The 22652-nt window shown below is 42.3% G+C and overlaps 1 protein-coding gene across 3 annotated transcripts in view; it reads left to right on the top strand.

Moving 5' to 3' along the window:
* KIAA1958 (KIAA1958 ortholog) overlaps positions 1-22652 on the top strand; it is a 131618-nt gene that overhangs the window by 42746 nt on the left and 66220 nt on the right. For all 3 annotated transcript variants that reach the window (XM_054033023.1, XM_054033021.1, XM_054033022.1), the window contains one exon: positions 11879-13076. In XM_054033023.1, the coding sequence (XP_053888998.1) occupies positions 11903-13076 (1174 nt within the window). In that variant the 5' untranslated portion in view covers positions 11879-11902. The remainder of the gene's footprint in view (positions 1-11878; positions 13077-22652) is intronic.

Raw genomic sequence — 22652 nt, 5'->3', positions numbered from 1 at the left:
GGGGGAGGGGAATTCTCCTGGAAGTTCTGTTAGTGGTTTGTAGAGGGTTTAATTTTGCAAAAAATACCAAATGCTTTTGGGCTAATGACCTGATGATATTCTTCAAAGTCAAAATAAATCATCTTCTTCAGCTGGCTAAAGGAATCTCCTCAGCAAAACTGTTTGCTGCCTGTTAAGCACTTGTTGTGCTGGCAGTTGTAGTTGAAACCATGCCATCCTTGGCAGTGAAAGAAGCTTCCCTGAAGACATGCCATCAACTGAGGAATAGCTGTAGGCCAATGGAAAGGGTGTGCCAGAGTGCCATGATATTTTAATGAATGGAAAACTATATTGTCCATTAAGATGTGCCACTTTTTAACATCCCATTCCGGAAAAGAAGAATTCTTAGCACCGTTTATTATATCTGTTACTGGTGTTACAGTATTGTTATTTGTTATGTGTGAAATTCTGATCCCACTGGAGTTAACTCCCATTGACTTCAGTGGGGTGACGATTTTATCCTATATGTTTAGACGTATGTAAAAATGAAAATGCTTGCTACCCAAAATGATTCGATAGACACAAAAAATCAGACTCACTTGGAAATGGGTTTTTTCTTTTTTAATCATTGTGTGCTTCTAAATAACTTGTTGTGGCGCTGTTTAAAAACATTAACAAATAATACAGGATCCCCAAATGTGTAGCTGCTATATGGATTGATTATGGAGAGATGCCACTTTCTATTTCTAGGCTGCCGGTTGGAATCCACGCCAGGCTGATAGGGAATAATGACTAACTATTTGGGTTGGGGGACTCTCTTGTAGTTCCAAGGCTCAGAAACTTGTTAAACTATTTTTGAGATTTGCAAAACTAGCCTGAATCCGTGACCCTTTCCCCTGTACTTTTTACCTTTTATTCCCCCAGGAAATAGTTATCTTAAAAATGTTTTTTTTTGATTAAAAAGAATCATTGCTATTTATTAGGGATGGGAAATTGCTGTTTACTCAAACAGTAGCATGGCACAATTGGGTGTCTTACACATGGTCTATTATAGTGCAACTATTTTTAACAAGTTTTTCTCTCTCCTTTTTGCGCCTCTCTTCATAGTCTCTCTCTTAAGTAGAATATAAATGCAATAATATTTGAGTTTGAATTCAACTTTCAAACTCCTAATGTCTGAGTGGGTTTGAAATTAGAGAAAATTAGTTCACCCAACCCTAGTTATTACTATCTGGTGGCCTGTGTGAAATGACTGAATCGTTGTCAATCTAGGTCCTAATGATCAGGGTCCATATTACAAGTGACATCTTTGTGGCAACTTCAGCAAAGAGGTCAAAAATTGGTGGGGCCTGGAGACTGAACTCTCACTGCTAGTGGTGCTTGCTTCAGGATGTGGGCTGAGACTGCAGCAGGACCCTGTGGGGAAGTTTGCACAGCTGCTGCCCTATTTGCAGATAAACAGAAAAAGGCTTGTCAATTTCAGTAGTTCTACAAGCATTACAAATTTCACTTAAGAAAATAAACAGTCTGGTAAAATAATATATAATTGTCCAATAGCCAAAACTTTTAATCAGCTAGAAGTTTATATAACACCAATAAAACTGCTGGGGTAAAGGTTGTGAGCCTTGTGGGTTAAGGGCTCAGATTTCTCTCTTTATAAGTGTAAAAATAAAGAAACTTGCAAATGAAACTTCCGCTTCCCTTCTCTTTGGTGGTGGAATAACATCCCAGTGGCAGCCACAGTGTTTGCTCACATGGAAGAGTTATATTTAGGAAGTATTGATGTATTTCAAGTTGCTTCTTAGTGTGATGTAGCAGCTGGAAGTGAGCAGTGCTAGCATGAGGTGACCAATCAGCAAATGTTCAAGTAGTGGTTTGAGACCCACTGGTGTAGGGGTTAATATAGAATCGCCAGTCCCACGCATTAAAAAATCATGAGTCAGGCCCCAAATATCATGAGATTGGCTTAAAAATCAAGAACTTTTTTGAAAAATAAGAAATTTGAGGGGGTCTTCTCATTTGCCTTCTGGTGTTGGAGCCATTAGTGGTCAGGTTTTCATGCTTTTCACTGCAACCAGGAGGGGTTAGAAACTTACTTGGTTTATTTTAATGAAAGCTTGGTTTTTGAGTAATATTATGGCTCCAGTAACTTGGGCTTCAAGAAAAACACTAAATATTGTAAGTCTCATGAGAAATTCCTGCGAGATGGGAACAGTGTTGATAGAACCATGGGCCATACTGTTATCTTTGGCGCAAATCCATGCAGAAGGCCCTGAAGTCCAAAAAGATATGCCAGAAGTGCTAACGGATGCTGTTGTGACTTACAGGCTGCTCAGCAAGAGTCAGTGCTGATTTGGACAGAGTTAGCCATCAGAGGAAATCCATTCTTATCTTATGTGGCTTTGTGAGGGCAAAGTGTTGCATATTGCTGCAGTCTCCTATCTCCTTGGAACCATTTCCCCCATGCCTCAGGCATATGCATGGCATGGAGGGCACAGGTGGTGCTGTATGGCATAATATCACATAGCTGCACTTCCTCTCATATATTCACAGATCTATCCAGTTCTGTGTATAGTCCCTGGGCCTCTTCACTGCTTCCTGTTCCTTGCCAGCATGTCTCCAATGGAGACAAGACCCTCAGTTGCCTTGCCGCCTGCAGAACCCATTCATGGGGTGATTTCAGAGCAAGGAAGGGAAACCTTGCCTAAGCCAACAATGACCTAGTCAGCATTACTAGAGGTAGAAAAAAGGGTAGATGTTGCTGTTCCCCCATCCCCAGTGTTTTCCCCAGGAATTGAAATGGGGGTGGGTGAGTGTTGGAATATTCACGGGGGGTGAGGGCTGATGAGGGTTGAGACTGTGAGGGGAAAGGTGGGCTATATGGCACCATAGTAAAAACTAAAAAATGTTTCATGACCATTTTATTAGATTTAACTCCTGTTTTAAAATCATCACAAAAATTAAAGTTGGCTACTCAAGCCTACTAGAAAGCACAACATCTACAGCCGTCTTGGTTTCTTGCACTCTTTGGTGTCTTCTTGTGTGTCCTTTACTTCCAGTCCTTCGTGACGTGCTCATAATCAGGCAGAAGGTGATTTCTTTCAGGACACAAAATTCTATTCAATGAGGAAAAAGAACACTCAACTGTATCTGTTGTGATTGGGAATAGCAAGAGATGCATTCCTACTTCTTTCATCCCAGGAAACATAGCGCAAAAATTGGGTCGAACCACTGGTGATGATAAAGAAGTTGAAGTTAAATCTTCATTCGTCTGTCATATGATATTCTACTCTGTGTTCAAATTCTCTATTCTGTCCTGATCTCATGGCAGCCCCATTGCTGGTAGTGCCTCACTCCACTCAACTGTCAGTGTTTTATAAGACAGGCATCAGTAAAAACCAGGTGGAGGTTGATTGAATCCAGAAATTGCTATTGTAGATTTGTAAGAATCAAGTCTGTGTACTTTTTCAGCTAGCTTAACAAACACTTCTTGTTCTCTTCACTTAAGGAGTCAATATAAGTACCTTCATTAGTCAACTTCTGAACTGAAATCTTTGCTTCTTCCAATACACTTTCAATGGATATCTCTGATTGATACACGGGTAGCTTCTATTGCTAGACAAAGATCTACTACTGTTGTAGCAGATGCCTGGATGGCATTGTATAATGACCCAAGTGGTTTCAACAGTAGACTTAAAAGAGAGAGAATGGCGATAGTCTTCTCTGAATGTAGTAGCAAAAGTAGTCCACCAGCCTCACTACTTAGATCCATCCTATCTTGGTGGATACTTTCCAAAGCCATTAATAACGGTTGCAGTAATTTTAAGACAACAGCCAAGGATCGCTCCTGAGAAAGCCATCAGGTTTTCCCAGGTTGGACTAATTTGAACTTCAATCTCAGTGTATCTTCTATTTGTTACCAAGACGTTCAGTCCTTTTGGACTCTTGCTGGGGAAAAAAAGAGTATAAAAAGCCATTAAATTTATGGCTTTTTAATGTCTTTTGAAGATTCTGAAGCTTGTACAAGCGCTAGCTGGAGTAGATGGTCTCTGTAGTGTGTATAGGAGAGATTATGGTTACACATCTCTCTGAGCAAAGCTTGTACTCCATTATGTCTTCCAGAGAAGTTTGTAGCTCCATCAGATGCACAAGCAGCCATCTGTTTGGGGATCAATTTACATGCATTTAACTCTTCTAAGATGTCACAGATGGAGCTGATGTGTCTTCTATAACCTGAACATCTAAAATGCATCTGTTGGCCTACCACGGACATCAAGATAACATACGCAATGACTTAATACTTGATGCCTATTTGCACTGTTGCATTCATCAGCCATGTATGCACATATTTTGAATATGCAGAGAGGGTTCTTCACTTTTTCAGCTGCTGAGTCTTTCACAGTTGCACCACATGCTTCTAGAGAGTCAGCTGAGTTTTTTCAGAAAGATAGCGAGCATTTGCCAGTCTTGTTCGAAACCAGTGTCCAACTTCAGGATTAACAAGTGACAGTGCACTATAAACTGGAGGCTAATGTTAAGTGTGTGGTATGATGCAACAGCCATGTTGGTTCACATAAACTGAGTTGTGTCTCCAGCATTCTTAACAGCCTCATTAAGTTCTTCTAAAATTGGCTTTGACAGTGATTGGCTTATAAGGCTTTCTGCATGTTGATGCAGTCCAGAGGCATGGTGTTTTGCAGCCTTTTCATATAGGTTGCCAGTATTGGCTTAGCTGATCAGTCTGGCAAACCAAGCTCCTCCACTTTTACTATATAAATCCATGATATGCCCACATCTTGAATACTGCGTGCTGTTCTGGTCACCCCATCTCAAAAATGATATATTGGCGCTGGAAAAGGTACAGAGAAGGACAACAAAAATGACTAGGGGTGTGGAACACATTCCATATGAGGAGAGATTAAAAAGACTTGGACTTTTCAACTTGGAAAAGAGACGACTAAGAGAGGAGATGATAGAGGCTTATAAAATCTTGACTGGTGTGGAGAAAATGAATAAGGAAGTGCTATTTACCCCTTCACTTAACACAAGAACCAGGGGTCACCCAATGAAATTAATAGGCAGCAGGTTTAAAACAAACAAAAAGGAAGTATTTCTTCACACAATGCACAGTCACCGTGGAACTTTTTGCTAGGGATGTTGTGAAGACGAAAATTATAACCGGGTTCAAAAAAGAGCTAGATAAGTTCATGGAGGTTAGGTCCATCAATGGCTATTAGCCAGGATGGGCAGAGAGGCAACACCATGCTCTGAGTGTCCCTAGCCTCTGTTCGCCGGAAGCTGGAAGTGGACAACGGGATGGATCACTCCATGATTCCCTGTTCTGTTCATTTCCTCTGAAGCACCTGGAATAGTCACTGTCAGAAGACAGGATACTGGGATAGATGGACCATTGTTCTGACCCAATATGGCCGTTCTTACATAAAAATAATTATAATAATAAAAAAGCTTAGTACAGAAACTCCCCAAGATAATGACCTCTTGAGATAGCGATGTTGTGAGATAATGACCTTGGCAAATAATGCATTTTAAAAATCTTGGCCTACTAGGAAACCTATATTTATAAGTTTGCCAGTCACAAATCTAGCATTCTGGAGCGAAGTCACTAAAACATAGTCTAATGCTCTGGCCGCTGTTGTTTGTCGTGCCACTGTTCACTCTACCGCTCCATCCCCAATGGCCCTGCACTGTCACCTTCTGCTGCCACCTGCCACTGTGACCTCTGTGAGTTGATCTCTTGAGGTTCCATCAGGTCTCAGTGATTTCAGCTCTCAGTGGGGAAACCTCGCTGCTAGTACAGGCTGGGCTGTCTCTTCCACAGAAATACTGTCCCACAGCAGGTCTGGCATCCAAACCTCCTGCTTAGCGAGTACAGTTCAGTTGCGGGTGACCAGTGCTTAATTTGTAATGAAAGAGGTGCCGGGGCTCAAGCAAGTTTGTTACTTTCATAACTGATGTGACAAGCCCAGAGGTCCCAGGGCTATGAACTGCCGAGTCTAGAGGTGTGGTGCCCAGCCCTGGCAAGCCCTAGCACAAAATAAGCACTGAGGGAGACCCCCTCACTCAGTCAGGCGAAGTACAGTTCTGCTGCCCTTTACTCACACAATAAGGATAACGACATTCCATGACCCCCACATTTAATACTTAAGGGATTTGTAACCCAACACCAGCCAAAATTGATCACTTGGGCAGCGTAGCTCAGTCTGCTGCCTACCTAGGCAGAGTAGGTGTGTTCATGTAAATACAGTCTGGTCCTGAAGCCTTTCCCCCCACCCCTGGCTCATCACTAGCTTTCAGGGGAGAGCTCATTCAGACTCTGCTTATCAATAATCATTTGAAATTATTAGATAGGCCAACATTGCCAAAACAAATATGTTGACATTGTCATAAATAGCAGCTGTATGAGGAAGCTAGTCTATGTTCATACTTTTCAAACCCATTATGCTTTCTCAGGTATGAGTATTTTCTCATATACTGTGTATGCGTCTAAAGTGTGTATTAATGCAATTCAAATTTCCAACCAACAACTAAATTGGCAACACTGCATGTAACTGGGGGGGTGTTGGAGAAATTCGGGGGGGTGTACACTCCTCCTAGGGGGAGTCTAGGGAAATCCCTGCCCATCCCTGTCCTCTCCAGCCTCTGTTCTACTCACTTCTGGCTTGTCAAACCACCACTGGAAGAGCTTGTAGAGAACCGAGAGGAAGGGGAAATGACGCAATGTAGGTGGCACTCTTTCTTCCCCGCCCCCTCTTTAGCCCTCCCTTTCCGAGGTATTCATTCTTCCCTCTAGGCAAGCGGCCAGGGGAGACACCTTGGTACATGGCTGTCACCTTTGTCAAATGCATTCCACGGTGTAGGTTAGTGAGGGAGGGTCTCAAGTCAGACTGGTTACTGATACTGGGGCTAGCTAGTGGACAATGCTTACGCTGGTGTAGTGTCTAGGAGAGAGCACTTTGGGGCTGCTTTCTGCCATCCTTTGGACTGTTAGAACTCAACAGTTTTGCCTGCAGGAGGCAGCCTGACATGCTCCTGTGTTATAATGGGAAAGAGGGATTGTAAGAGATCCCTTTGCTGTTATTTAAAATAGTTTGGTCATTAAATATCTACTGTGAAAAGAGACGTTCTTGGTTCCAGCCAATCACTTTCTGGGGTTGTACAATCACATGATGACTTATTGAATGTCCTCCTTTGCCTTGAGGGGTTGCGACCTTAACACAAGCTAGCAGAGAGAGACTCATGGTCTGTACTCAAATGAAAGTTTGCAGTGATCACCATAGCAGCTGGTAGTAAATGAGGTTAAAAAGCTAAATATGTCAAGGCATGCTGAGATCAAGCCTGATTCTTAATTTAGGGTCCAGATTACTGTATTGAATTTTCAGCACCTAGAGATGATTCACACAGGATTAGACATTGCTGGGCTCTAACCAGCAGAAAATCCCTCTAGAATAGTAAGGCTTTGCAGTTTTTAATGCAGTTAAAATACCAGCATTATTAACATTGGCGATTTAGCTCAGTTTTGCCAGCTACTGTATGATTTCCGAGTACTCATGTGAGTAGGCTGTAAAGCATGAGTCATCTTATTGAATCCTGCCAGTTAGATAGAAAGACTTAAACAACCTTCACAATGTGATTTAGCAAGTAAGACTGGACTGCCAGCCAGCAAAGAGCCGTCTGAATGAATGGAAAAACTGCCCCTTTGGGAAGCCAATTCCTTTTTAGCTTTTTTTTGTGACAACTGAATATAATTTTCCCCCTCTTCTATGAAGTTTCCAAAATAAGCTTCTAGGGTCAAATCATTTCCCTTTGCTGAGACAGAAGAGATAGGTTTGGCCCACGGTACTAGGGGAAGCGATTTCTCTATATACACTGCTGCAATCTCAGGATTATAATAATCCCTATTGTTTCTGCACCTTTGGTTTACAGGAGGGTGTGGCCAGTGGCTCTGCAGCATAGTGGTTCCACCAGATTCATACTTAATCTTTTCTAGTGTGGTTCTACTCTGCAAGAGTGGCATTATGGGGTCCCATGTTTATTGTCCCTGTAATAACTTCTGTCTTACGTTCTTTATATGCACAAAGCTCATTGTGGCATCAGGGCCACAGTTTGCAAAGCTTGTTGGGAATAAAAGATGCTGTATTATAAAAATGGTGTTCTCTATGGTATGAGCTGCTAAATTGGAGCCAGCCTTTTCCTAATGATAAAATGTACTTGACATTTACATAATTTTTTAGCTTTGAGACACACACAGGGTGGCCAAGTATTCACCTGTGGGTGTTACTAGGTTAAATGTCAGTTTGATGCATTATCAAGAGAAGATTAGTAACAAGATACTGATCTTTGAGCAATATTATTATTTTTGCCTCTAAAATATTTGCGTAGGGATGGGTAGAGGTGTGGGACATAAGGTGCGAGTGAGCTCCACGTTAAATTGGTTTTAGGAAACTATATAAGGGCTGATTTTTCAAACATGCAAAACACCCATGACCTCAACTAAAGTCAGCAGGAGCTGCAGGTGCTCAGCATCTCTCAGAAGTCAGGCCAATAGAAGGAAAAAGTTAGGGCATGCCTCCCTGCCAGTCTGTAAAGAGTGAGCCCATTAGAGAGTCCTGATTCTATGTAACTGGCTCAGGAAGTCAGTGGAGTTACACCAGGTGTAAGTGAGAAGCGAATCAGAACTCATGTATCTCTTCTTCTATAGTGTTATAATTTCATGGGTATATTCTGATTAAGTAACCAGTGGGGAGGTAGCCGATGGCAAGTTAGAGAATACAGTGATATACTCCGGAGAACATAAACATAAACTTAATCTCTGTTATTTTAGAAGAAGAACTCCGGTCATTTAAATTCAATTTTGTGCCAAATAAAGATGAAATTTCAAGTTATGTGCATTCCTTCTTGGTAAACCTTTCTTACAATTGAAATAGCCTTTAGTTTAAAAGTAAAACTGCACTGGAAAAACGGATACTGTCAAGTTAGCTTTTAAGGATTTAAATTTTTTAGAAAGTGTTTTCAAACTTACATACAGTACTTCTTTTCAGAGTTTTTGCTTCAGAGAATGTTCTAAGGATCCCTGTAGTTTGGCTAGATTTGCCATAGAACTGCCATTATTAAAGCAGCGTTGTGGTAGCCGTGTCAGTTCCAGGATATTAGCGAGAGAAGGTGGGTGAGATTGGTCCAATAAAAGATATCACCTCACCCATCATGTCACTCTAATAATGAAAGCAGGGCGATGGGAAAAAGGCTCCTTGGTTCCTATAACTCTTGCTGTTCGGAGTCAAAAAACTGCAGTGCTAAAAGAGCTGATGTATTCATTATTTTCCAACTGGTTAAAACAGTAGACTGGGGCAGCAGAGTACTGCGTTCAATTCCTGGCTCTGCTATAGACAGGGCTGGCTCCAGGCACCAGCTTAACAAGCAGGTGCTTGGGGCGGCCAAGGGAGAGGGGCGGCACCTGCAGCAATTCGGGGGCGGCAGGTCCCTCACTCCCTCTAGGAGCGAAGGACCTGCCGCTGAACTGCCGCCGCTGATCGCGACACTTTTTTTTTCCAATTGCCGCTGCCGATCGCAATCGTGGCTTTTTTTTTTTTTCTTTTGCTTGGGGCAGCAGAAATGCTGGAGCCAGCCCTGGCTATAGATTTCTGGTGTGAATGTAGGCAAGTCACATAAGGTGAAATCCTGACCATAATTTAGGTCAAAGGGAATTTTGCCAATGACTTTCACGGAGATGAGGATTTCACCCACAGTGTCACTGAACCTGAGATGGGAATAATAGTACTTTCCCACCTCATAGATCTATTACGAGGCTAAATATATTAACAATTATGAGGTGCTCAGATATTATGGTAGGTAGAGTAAATCATTTGACTCTATCTAGGTTCATCTACAGATTCTATCTTGAAGTGAGAGTTGGTTGTTTTTTGTTTTGTCATTAATCTAGAATTGTATTGAACGTTTGACTAACTGGACCTCATTTCCAACTCTTACCAAAGAAGATTTTTGTTGCTTAATTAAAAGTGAAAAGGTTTGGATAACAAGATAGATTATACAGTCCAAAATAGTGTTCACAAGTATTGCAACTATCACAACAAATGAATTTTCATTTGAATTTTTAAGTAAATTTGCTTTCATTGTTTTTGCTAATTGTAAACATTCTGGTGAACAAGTTTACTGGCAAAAATGCAAAGGTATCTGCCAGAATAGTAAACTTTATGCAAACATTGGATGCTAGCTGGAAATGCATATTTTGAATTAGTAAAAATGAGCATTCACACTGAAATCTTAATTCTAAATATTACATTAATCCAGTCAGAGAACAGAAATATACCAATACCATATCTAATTGTACAATGAAAAACTAACTCTCGGAGCATCAGTATCAAAATACTTGCAACAAACTGCTTAGAAAAATATCTACAGTCCAAAAACTATATGGAGAAATTACTTGTGAACAATTTCTATGTTTCTAGCTCAGTTATGTTCCATTTCCTTGCTTTTCTTTAACATATCTATGCCACCATTGTATGGCTCTGAATTTTCCCATTCCTTTATTGAATCTTTCTGTTTGCTTAAGTGAATGAAGCATTTCTCCCATCTCAGATTGTCTCTTTTATGGCTGCACGTGATGCAAGGGGCCAAGAAACCATTATAAAATCTATTAGACAGTTTAATGCTTTCTTGGCCAGATGTAAACTCTGCTTCACGCCTCAGCAGTCTTTGGGCTTGATCCTGAAAGCTCAATTTCCACTGAAATCAATTGGAATTGCGGGTTCTCACTAGTGGGATGAGACTTTGTCTGTAGGCTAACTTTATTTGAAAGATGGAACATGAGCAGGACATGCAGTTTAGGGCAAGTAAAAGACTGAAAATTCAACAATTTCTTGTCCCCTGTGTGGAGTGCCAGAAATGATATTTTCCCAGTATTTATTAACTTGGCCCCAGATTTCAATGCCTCTTGTTTCTAGGTTTCTAGAGAGACATTTTTGAGAAGAGGACAAACGCTGTGTTTTCCTATTGATGCCAATGGAATCAAGTTTTGGCTCTATGAATTTGGAAGGTTTGATAAAGCAACAGAAGTTTTAATTCTCAATATTCTCAATATTCACTCTTATAGGCTAGCTTGAAGCTAGTAGAAAACAGGAATTTCTATTCGCCATTGGACACTTAGCGGCTACCAGTAGTCAGGCGGAAGCTAACAAAGAACCAATCACACAGTTACTTTGTCTTTAATACAAGGAAAGATTATCAATCTTAGGCCCTCAAGTGGGTTTTTTTGCATCTCCTTTAAAAAGGAAGATGCATTTGAAATAGTTCAAGAATTACATTAAATCTGATCAACGTGTGTGGAAGATTGGACTCAGTGCCTATAATGCTAGTTTCAGATTCAGGCTAAAAGTTATAGTTAGAGGTTTTTTTGTTTTTTTTTTATTCAGTCTATCAGATATAAAGATTTGTACATGCACTTGTTTTAGATTTGAGTGTCAACATGTCAAATTAGATTGTCAATAGTAGCGAACTTGCCTGTTTAAAAAGCTGTTTTATCTCACTGTAGATTTGAGGTGCATAGAGAGATTTTTTTGCCCTATTATTTTAAAGACAGCATTTTATAGATAGAGTGAGAAGAGAGAAGGAGCTTAAAAATTAATGCTATGTTGACAAGTGTCTTTTAGAGCCTATTATATGATAAAAAGATGATTTACTTATAACTTGTATATGGCTATTTGCCTTTGTAAACATTTTTATATAAGGAATATATAGAAGTAGGTCTCAGCTCCTTTATTTGTAGAAAAAGAATATGTGTTATGTTCTTATTTAACAGTACACAGTTACAACTGTTGAAAACATGTAACCTAAAAATTGCCTTTAATTTCCTTTTCTTTAGGAAAGGAGTTGTTGATCCTATAACATGGAGGATTGCCTTCATACCTCTTCTGAAAACCTTTCCAAACTGGTCAGTTGGGCCCACAGCCATGGGACCATCTGCAGCCTCATTCCAAATCTAAAGCACTTGCTTTCTGAAGGTTCCCATGGCAACCTGACAGCTATGTGGGGCTGTAGCGCAGGCCATGCATATCATTGGCCACTGACTGCTACCTGCAGGGCTGGGTCTCAGGAAAGAGTATGTTTCCAGGACAACAGAAGCTTCAACTCAGACAGTCCCAGCATCATAGGTGTGCCCTCTGAGACACAAACTAGCCCAGTAGAGAGATACCCTGGGAGACCAGTGAAAGCAAAGTTGGATTGTAACAGAACCAGGGACTCCTGTGATTTCTCTTACTGCAGTGAGCCTTCAGAGCTAGATGAAGCCATGGAAGAATACGAAGATGAGGCTACCCTCTTTGATATGGTCTGCGAGTCCTCGGTGACAGATGAGGATAGTGACTTTGAACCTCATACCCAAAGATCTCAAACCATTTCCCGCAAAAGGCCTGGAGCGGGCCAATCCTCATCATCTCTTTCAGGCTCCCAGTCTCAGGTCATCGATGAAAGTAGTAACAATGTGATCGTCAAAAAGATTAAGCAAGAAATCCCTGAAGATTATTATATTGTGGCTAATGCAGAACTTACTGGTGGCATTGATGGGCCTGCATTATCGCTGACGCAGATGTCAAAGCCCAAGCCTCAAACTCATGCTGGACCTTCCTATATTGGCCCTTCTAAGCCCACCCCTCCTGTAGCACCTTCTCTCAGTGCTGAGCTAGACTTACAAAATGTGTCTGCTTCTCCCCCCGTCATATCGAGGCCTGCAGTTCAGAAGCCTGCAAGAGTAACTCTGGCTTCTCCAAACAGAGGACCAGCTAGCACCCCTACAGCCAACCAACAGGTAGCGCTCCAGATGCCAGTCAGTACTTCCAATACCAGCAAACAGATTAGCATTCCTTTATCAGCCCTGCAGCTCCCTGGACAAGAAGAGCAAGCTGCTTCAGAAGACCTTCTCCAACCCGTGCCAAATCAGGTTCCTGCTGGCGAAGTAGCATTATCTCCTTCAATTAGCGCGGAGCCGGAAGTCAGCTCTAGTCAGCAACAACCTAACACTGCTCCTATCATCACTGCGGAGGCAACAGCACAGTCAATACCAGGTATGAAACTATGGAAAGCTCATACTGTCATGTAGGGAATTCAGTGTCATTCTAAAGGACACGTTTCTAAGCCAAGAATTGCAGCTGAGAAAGTGAAATATTGATCATGGTTACCATAGGTTACAGGAAGGTATTACTAGATAAATCAGTAGCTAAGCACCCTACATTGGAAGGGTGTTTGGAAAGCTTTCATTTAATAGAGCCCATAAGCACTTGATGTAGGATAATGTTAATCCAGGGATACTTCATAAAGGAACCAACAGACTTTTTCTCTAAAACAGATAGATCTCAAAGTAGGTTACATTTGACAGTCACATAGTTCTGTAGTGCAATATCTATATGGGACAGTATGCCGCTATCTAGTTATATATAAGAGTTTTGAGACAGAAAAGCAGACTGTTTGATTCATTTGCTACATTAGAAAGATAAAATCTTAGTAAAAGCAGCCTACTGTAGTGGCCAGAGCTTTCCTCTCCCTTCCTTATTCCTATCAAGAGAGCTGACATTTGAAATGCAGAAGCAGGGGAGAGGTGTAACAGTAATGGCCAGAGGGAAGTTTGTCCTATCATAAATCTTTGTTACGTTTTTTCACTAACTTGTAAATCACAGCAGCCTGGAGAGAATGGAGAGAGAGACACAGACCTTTAAACCTTAAAGTAATAGTGCGTATACTTTAAATGAAGCAAAAGAGCTCCTGTCCCATTTTAGTTAACATTTTCTTTTCAACGTATCCTTGTGTTTCTTTGTGCCTCCCTCTGCCCTCAATGAAATGATAAGTCTAACCAAATAAGTATTATAAAAACATGAATTTCTCAAAACAACACATTTCTGTTGATTAATCTTTTCATGCCAGCAATTCTGGAGAGAAATCAAATGCTTTGCATGGGGAAATCTGGTTCTCGGCACCAGGTTATTGAACAGTTAGATACTACCTGTTACACTGTGATCTTTACTGTTGTTGTCAAACAAAATGTTAGCTGTATGTAAAATTTCCAATATTATTCAGTAAAATCCAGCAAAGCACCGTAAGATAGAAAATGCAGAAGTTAGTGTTTTTCATTTTGCAACCAGTGACTCTCATTTCTGTCCATTAGACACTTCCTCACAGCAGTCCTGTCATGTGTAAATTATTTGATGGGGATCCTTCTATAAAACCCCAGCTAAATTCAGATCTGGTTCTGTAGGTTAAGTCCTAGGGAGATGGATTGGTGGGCAGAGGTCAGATGTGGTAGTCAAAGGTTCATGGTAAATTCGTTTATCACATAGTTCTTCAGTTCATCACATAGCTATCACCTTCACATATGTTAGCAAGCCAGGTTCTGCAGTCAGTGATATCTATGGAATTTCAACTTGCTGAGTCACAAACTTCAGTGGGTGCATTGGTATAACCCAGGGCAGAATTTTACTCTGATGTGTGTTATCTCTGAGATTCCTTTGTTTTCTACAGGGTAGTAAAAATAATTTCAGTCTGCTGTAGCCAGCAGTTAACAGAGGAATGACTTGCAGCTGTCCTGCCATGGGCAATGTTTTCATCAGCTCTTAGAAACTAAGCAACCTCAAGGCCTGGTTATTACTTGGAATGGAGGCCGCTAATGAAAATCTGGATGCTGCCCCTGAAGTGGTGCTGGTGATTCTGTAGGTTGACCTCTTCCTTGTGAATCAGTTCTGAACTAGTGTCCTAGGGAGACAGAGGTCTTCTCTAGGACAACGGTTCCCAAACTTGGTTCGCGGCTTGTTCAGGGTAAGCCCCTGGCAGGCCGCGAGACACTTTGAGCGGCCGTACCTGCGGACGCTCCAGGTAAACAAAGCATCTCGCGGCTCACCAGGGGCTTACCGCGAACCAAGTTTGGGTACCACTGCTTTAGGATAAGATGCAAAATCAAGGCTTTCATTAAAGATCTCACAACACTTTTTGCAAAGGCAGTGATGTTATCTTAGTTTCCTAGTAGTTTTAGCTAACTAAAGTATTGTATACTTCCTGTCTTAACTCTTATGTAGTACTCCTATATGCTGTTAAACAGCTTCCATGTTCCACCCGAGAGGTTACTGCATTTCAGCAAAGGGTAAAGGGATTGCTGTGTAGGTAAGGCTTGATCCTGCAACCCTTAGTCATGCCAATAATGTATTGAATTCAATGGGGACTTCTCATGTGGGAAAGGAATAACTGGACCAATAAATGTTTGTTTGAACCACAAATTTGTATTAATAAGTGTTTGTACCAAAAAAACATAATTCTGCAAAGATGATTGAGCTGCTAAAATGTGAGACATGATTTTAAAACAGAGTGGGGTTAATTGAAAAGTGGAAGAGATTCCGCACCTGTCGTAAATTTTTTAGGCTGACTCCTGGCTGGATTTCTTAACAGAGAGCGATTCACTACAAGTGGTGAATGATTTCACGTGGAATTTGAATTCCACTAAATCGTGAGAGGAGGATTGTCCAGCCTACATGATACTTTTCTATCCTGAGCTCATTATAAACCAGGAGCAATACAACTTTTTACTCAGTAGGGAGAATGAATTGGATTTTAAAGCAGGAATCTTTGCCATTGGTTTATAGACTCAATTATAGTGATAGTTTCTTAACAAAATACTACTGAAAAAAAGCATGGAGTTTAAATTCTGTCTTTTCCCCAACAAATGCGTCCTTAATTCCAAAGTAACGTCTAAGGCCCTGATCCTGCTAAGATTGGTGCACATGCTTAACTTTATGCACTGCTGACGTCAGTGGGACTAACTCAGTGTGTAAAGCTAAACACGTGGGTGGGCTTTTGCAGGATCAGGGCCCACACTGGTTAGTTGTGATTACTAGCTGCAGCCACCACAGTGAAGACATATTGTTTAACATATTCCTGTAACAGGGGAGGCACCCTTGAGCAATTTTTTCCGAAGATTATTGTACATGCTCTGCAAAGTAAAAAGTTTGATAATGGTACGTTTGGTATTGGACTGGATTTGGATCAGGCTCTAAAATGCGTGGGTCATACTGTTTTTTACAATTCTTCCTATCTACACCGTCCATCCAACCTGCCTGCCTGCCTCAGACCTGTGAACAGGCAGAGGACTGAAGAATTTTATACTTGCACAAGATTCTTGTCCATTGTACTTTCCTGCTTGCTCATCAAAAACTTGGTAGACAGGGTAGGGGGGCCAGTAAAACATGCAAACTTGGCCAGGAATCAGAATACAAAACCTTTTCCTGCTCCCACTGAATTCAGTGATAAAACTCCCATTGATTTTATTGGTATCAGGGTACGGCTTGTGTCTTGTAGATGCAGTGATGCAACTGGGATTCAACTCTTAGGTCTTGAAAGCCCTCTAGCTTGTCTCTGCTTTAACGAAGGTTGTGTTTTTGAACAGATTTAGTTAAATCAGCTCAATCTCCTGGGTAGAAAACTCTTAAATCAGTTTTAAAATGGCTTAAATCAATTTAGCTTAATTCATTAAGGAATCGGCTTAAGTTGCATCAAGATAAGCCCGCTTGAAATCAGTTTGAGTGTCCACGCTGGGGTTTTGCACAGGTTTAACTTAATCTAATTTTAAAGTGATTTTAGTTAAACTGGTATAACTTTGTATGTAGACAGAGGACCAGATTTACAAAGATATTTAGTCCCCGAAAAATGCTGAGGATGGTGACTTCTGTTGAATTAATTTCTTAAATTTTATAGTTTATTTTTTGAGTATAACACATAGGAACTCCTCTATGTGTTTACAAGTTAAAAATAAAAACTGATTACTGTAACCTGCTATACTCATTAACTCTAGCCAATTCCCCATATTATGCCATGCAAGAAATGGCTAATATCTAGGCTTTTCTTGTGGAGTCACTGGGGGAGCTATGTCTAGGGTTACCATATTTAACAAAGAAAAAAAGAGGACCCTCCACAGGGCCCTGGCCCCGCCCCGACTCCGCCCCTTCCCCGCCCCAAACCCCGCCCTAACTCCGCCCCCTCCTCCCTCCCACTCAAAGCCACGCGAAAAGGGCTGCCCGAGTGCTACCGGCTTCACGGTTTGCCGGGCAGCCCCCAGACCCTGCGCTCCCGGCCGGCGCTTCCCCAGCGCAGCCGGAGCCCGGGAGGGGAAGCGCCCAGCCGGGGGCGCAGGGTCTGGAGGCTGCCTGGCAAACTGTGAAGCTGGTAGCACTTGGCTTCGGGCAGCCCCTATGCCTCCGGACCCTGCGCCCCCAGCCTGCCACTTCCCCTCCCGGGCTCCGGCGGCGCAGGGTCCGGAGGCATGGGGGCTGCCCAAAGCCCGTAGCGCTCGGCTCTTAAACAGAGCCGAAGAGTCAGGGGAGGAGCAGAGCCGCCACGGCTGGAGGCTCTGCTCCTCCCCTGACTCTTCGGCTCTGTTTAAGAGCTGAGCGGCCCGAGCGCTACCGGCTTCGGGCAGCCCCCGTGCCTCCGGACCCTGCGCCGCCGGAGCCCGGGAGGGGAAGTGCCTGGCTGGCGGCTGGGGTCTGGAGGCAAGGGGGCTGCCTGAAGCCCATAGCGCTCGGGCAGCTCGGCTCTTAAACAGAGCCGAAGAGTCAGGGGAGGAGCAGAGCAGCCGCGGGAGGGGAAGTGCCCGGCCGGCATTTTCCCAGACATGTTCGGCTTTTTGGCAATTCCCCCCGGACGGGGGTTTGATTGCTGAAAAGCTGGACATGTCCGGGAAAAAACGGACGTATGGTAACCCTAGCTATGTCAGAGAAGCCTGTCCTCCCTGAAAGTTCTTTGTCACCTTTCCTGTTGCCAATTCCTGACGTGTCCTTCAGGCCAGGAACCGGCAAGGGGAAGGTCTGTTGCACTGCTGAAGCTGTAATGTGACTAGGAAGCATCAGGCTTTCAGAGGGCAAGGCATGGCGGGGTGGGATGCCCTCTGGGAGAGTATAGCTACATGTGGAAAAGGTCTTGTTGACTTGCTGGAGGGCAGGGAGGGAGCTGTAGCTCAGAGGGAGATGTAGGGAGGTAGCATTGCTAAGGTACTTAAGACGAATGACTAGTCTTCAGTACTGTGTTGCAGAACGCTCAGGGTGGGTGTGTCCTAGGAGTCAACAATACAACGTTTTAATTTATCTCTTTGGTCAGACGCTATCCCAGCAACATGAACACAGCAGAAGTGGGTTCCATTAAGATCCATTGAGAGGGTTTCACATTCAAATATACTAACTGGGAAAAGGACACCAAGAATTACTGGGTGAGGTTCTCTGGCCTGTGTTATGCAGTATGTCAGATCATAGAGGTCCCCCTGGCCTTGCAATCTTCAAAATGTGAAACATATGTAATAGAGTAAAACCTCTGAACAGTAAGTGTGATAATGAGATTTGTCAGCTCCATGGCAAATCCTATCCATCCCTCGCCAGCATGATGGTGGTTACAAAGTTGGGTGCTGCTTTTCCATGAAGGTAGAGTCAGGACAAGGAACGGGACCCCTTCAGCCACCATCCCTCCCTCTGGCAGCGGCCTCCACCATCCTTCCTCCCCATGTGGTTACCAGAAATTATCTACACACCAAACGTGAGGCCAGAATGTGCGAGGGCCTACGCTGGATCTGCACTGGCCCTTAGGGAGTTTTGGGAGGCGTTGTGCCTCAGCTCTGAGGTGTGCAAGGGGCGTTGGCCTGCTGCACTATCCTTTACAAGGCTGAAGCATGCTCCTTGTTGTGCATTTGGCTAATCTTGCTGTCCCGTGTGGGTGTACTGCCTTCTCCTCATTCCAGGGGGTGCTAGCAGGGATTCCTGGATTCTGTATATGCTCTTTATATCCTTCCCTTGCCGTGGACCGCTTATGCTGTCAGGGCCCCACAAAAATCATGAAATTTATAAAAATATAATACATTTTTGGTTCTTTTTATTTGCCTTCTGAGTTTGGTTTTTTTTTAGCTTTTCAGGGACACATTTTCAGGCTTTTCTCTGCAACCAGAAGGACTAGAAACATCCTTTTTATATTAAATGAAAGCACATAATCACATGACTCCAGGATCTGGGACTTTCAGAGAAACACCAAATTATCATGAGACTTATGATAAAATCACAGGAGCTGGCAACAATATGACAGAGTCTAGCCACAGACCAACACTAAACTAAATCATAGGTTCCCCTTACAGTGTAAGTACCCTTTTATCAGGCTATTTTAAGAATATGCTCCTAATAAGCAAAGAAGGCTCCTCCTTGCATGGGTAAGTTTATGTGCATATGGATAGCTCTTTGGGAGACAGAGGGTCAAATTCATCCCTGATGTAACTCAGCTGAAGTTAGTGGAATTATGCCAGGGGTAAATATAGCATGGAGTGATCAATCATGTGAAAGTTACAAAACCTGATTTAAAATCTTCCCCGAACACTAAAAAAAAACCCTGCTAATAGAGCTCTGTAATTATAATTTTACATGGCAGAATTGATGGCTTTTGGCTAAATCAGTTGCTGAAGGCTGCCTCTCGGGTCATATTTTGCTGAAAGTGGTCAAATGAACAATTAAACCACTGTTGTAGATGAGTGAGACAGTTTTTCTCTTAGCCTTAGAGTAAAGAGATCAGAGGCCACTGGCAACTCATTCAACATCATAATTTATTTCGATTCTAGATCCATAGCTGAACTAAAAATAACTTGAGCAGAGATAAATCATTTAAAAATATACCCCTATGTTTGTAAAAGCTGCAAAGACCCTGCTTACGTGGAAAAATAAAAAGAAATAATTATCCTTGAATCAATAGAAAATCCAGGTTTCAGAGTAGCAGCCGTGTTAGTCTGTATCCGCAAAAAGAAGAACAGGAGTACTTGTGGCACCTTAGAGACTAACAAATTTATTAGAGCATAAGCTTTCGTGGACTACAGCCCACTTCTTCGGATGCATATAGAATGGAACATATATTGAGGAGATATATATACACACATACAGAGAGCATAAACAGGTGGGAGTTGTCTTACCAACTCTGAGAGGCCAATTAATTAAGAGAAAAAAACTTTTGAAGTGATAATCAAGATAGCCCAGTACAGACAGTTTGATAAGAAGTGTGAGCATACTTACAAGGGGAGATAGATTCAATGTTTGTAATGGCTCAGCCATTCCCAGTCCTTATTCAAACCGGAGTTGATTGTGTCTAGTTTGCATATCAATTCCAGCTCAGCAGTCTCTCGTTGGAGTCTGTTTTTGAAGTTTTTCTGTTGTAATATAGCCACCTGCAGGTCTGTCACTGAATGACCAGACAGGTTAAAGTGTTCTCCCACTGGTTTTTGAGTATTTTGATTCCTGATGTCAGATTTGTGTCCATTAATTCTTTTGCGTAGAGACTGTCTGGTTTGGCCAATGTACATGGCAGAGGGGCATTGCTGGTACATGATGGCATATATCACATTGGTAGATGTGCAGGTGAACGAGCCCCTGATGGTATGGCTGATGTGATTAGGTCCTGTGATGATGTCACTTGAATAGATATGTGGACAGAGTTGGCATCGGGGTTTGTTACAAGGATAGGTTCCTGGGTTAGTGGTTTTGTTCAGTGATGTGTGGTTGCTGGTGAGTATTTGCTTTAGGTTGGGGGGTTGTCTGTAAGCGAGGACAGGTCTGTCTCCCAAGATCTGTGAGAGTAAAGGATCATCTTTCAAGATAGGTTGTAGATCTCTGATGATGCGCTGGAGAGGTTTTAGTTGGGGGCTGAAGGTGACAGCTAGTGGTGTTCTGTTATTTTCTTTGTTGGGCCTGTCTTGTGGGAGGTGACTTCTGGGTACTCGTCTGGCTCTGTCAATCTGTTTTTTCACTTCAGCAGGTGGGTATTGTAGTTTTAAGAATGCTTGATAGAGATCTTGTAGGTGCTTGTCTCTGTCTGAGGGATTGGAGCAAATGTGGTTATATCTTAGAGCTTGGCTGTAGACAATGGATCGTGTGGTGTGTCCTGGATGGAAGCTGGAGGCATGTAGGTAAGTGTAGCGGTCAGTAGGTTTCCGGTATAGGGTGGTATTTATGTGACCATCGCTTATTAGCACAGTAGTGTCCAGGAAATGGACCGCTTGTGTGGATTGATCTAGGCTGAGGTTGATGGTGGGATGGAAATTATTGAAATCATGGTGAAATTCCTCAAGGGCTTCTTTTCCATGGGTCCAGATGATGAAGATGTCATCAATGTAGCGCAAGTAGAGTAGGGGCGTTAGGGGACGAGAGCTAAGGAAGTGTTGTTCTAAGTCAGCCATAAAAATGTTGGCATATTGTGGGGCCATGCGGGTACCCATAGCAGTGCCGCTGACTTGAAGGTATATATTGTCCCCAAATGTGAAATAGTTGTGGGTGAGGACAAAATCACAAAGTTCAGCCACCAGGTTAGCTGTGACATTATCAGGGATACTGTTCCTGATAGCTTGTAGTCCATCTTTGTGTGGAATATTGGTGTAGAGGGCTTCTACGTCCATAGTGGCCAGGATGGTGTTTTCTGGAAGATCACCGATGGATTGTAGTTTCCTGAGGAAGTCAGTGGTGTCTCGAAGATAGCTGGGAGTGCTGGTAGCGTAGGGTCTGAGGAGAGAGTCTACATAACCAGACAAGCCTGATGTTAGGGTGCCAATGCCTGAGATGATGGGGCGTCCAGGATATCAGGTTTATGGATCTTGGGTAGCAAATAGAATACCCCTGGTCGGGGTTCTAGGCATGTGTCTGTACGGATTTGTTCCTGTGCTTTGTCAGGGAGTTTTTTTAGCAGATGGTGTAGTTTCTTTAGGTAATCCTCAGTGGGATCAGAGGATAATGGCCTGTCCAGTAAGTTAAATTAACCTCCTCCTACATTACTATTGGCCCCTGATCTGCCAACACTGGTTTCACTGCTTGAGTCCCACCCACAGCAAGAATACACCTTGGAAGATTACATATAATATTGCTCAGCAGAATATCAGGCTGTGTATTTTTATAAGCACCCCCTATGTTTATGTCCCAAAGCAGTCAAATGATAAATTAATGTTTTGGGACCTTAAATCTGGAAGCTCTGCTTCTCAGGCTGACATTTGAATTTGTCAGATATTGTGAAGGGGGGACCAATTTGAAAACAAAACAGGAACATATTAAAGAAAATGTATTTCACCCTTGAATAGTTGTATTAATATATTGTTTATGTCCTCAGTATCTACAACATAGCAATGGAAGTTTAATAATAATAATACAATAATACAAAATTATGTATTATTATTATGTGCTTCCTGCTATAGGTATTGATGGTGTCATCAACGTTTGCAAGAGAATCCTGAACTCAGCTCTCAGCAAGCATTATCAAATCTTTTAGTTTACTTTATAAATGTATCTATTTCAATTTTTAAAGTTCCATATGTATTTTCTTTGGTCAAAATTCACCCCAGGTATGGAAGGCTCATATAAAACCCTCTGCAATGCTGACAATCAGCAAAGGGTGTCATGAATGATACATGGAATCACAGCATACCTTAAACAGGAAGCATTTATTAAAGAAAGCAACTGCAAACTACAGATGCAAAAAATAGGTTTCTGCACTGCTTGAGTTCTGCCTTTGTCTCCTTGGGGTATGTCTACACTACGGGATTACTCCGAATTTACAGAATTCGATTTTTGGCAACCGATTGTATAAAGTCGAGTGCATGCGGCCAC

The sequence above is a fragment of the Malaclemys terrapin genome, chromosome 6, assembly GCF_027887155.1.
Source record: "Malaclemys terrapin pileata isolate rMalTer1 chromosome 6, rMalTer1.hap1, whole genome shotgun sequence".
Taxonomy (NCBI): domain Eukaryota; kingdom Metazoa; phylum Chordata; order Testudines; family Emydidae; genus Malaclemys; species Malaclemys terrapin.
This window is presented reverse-complemented; position numbering and strand designations above follow the sequence as displayed.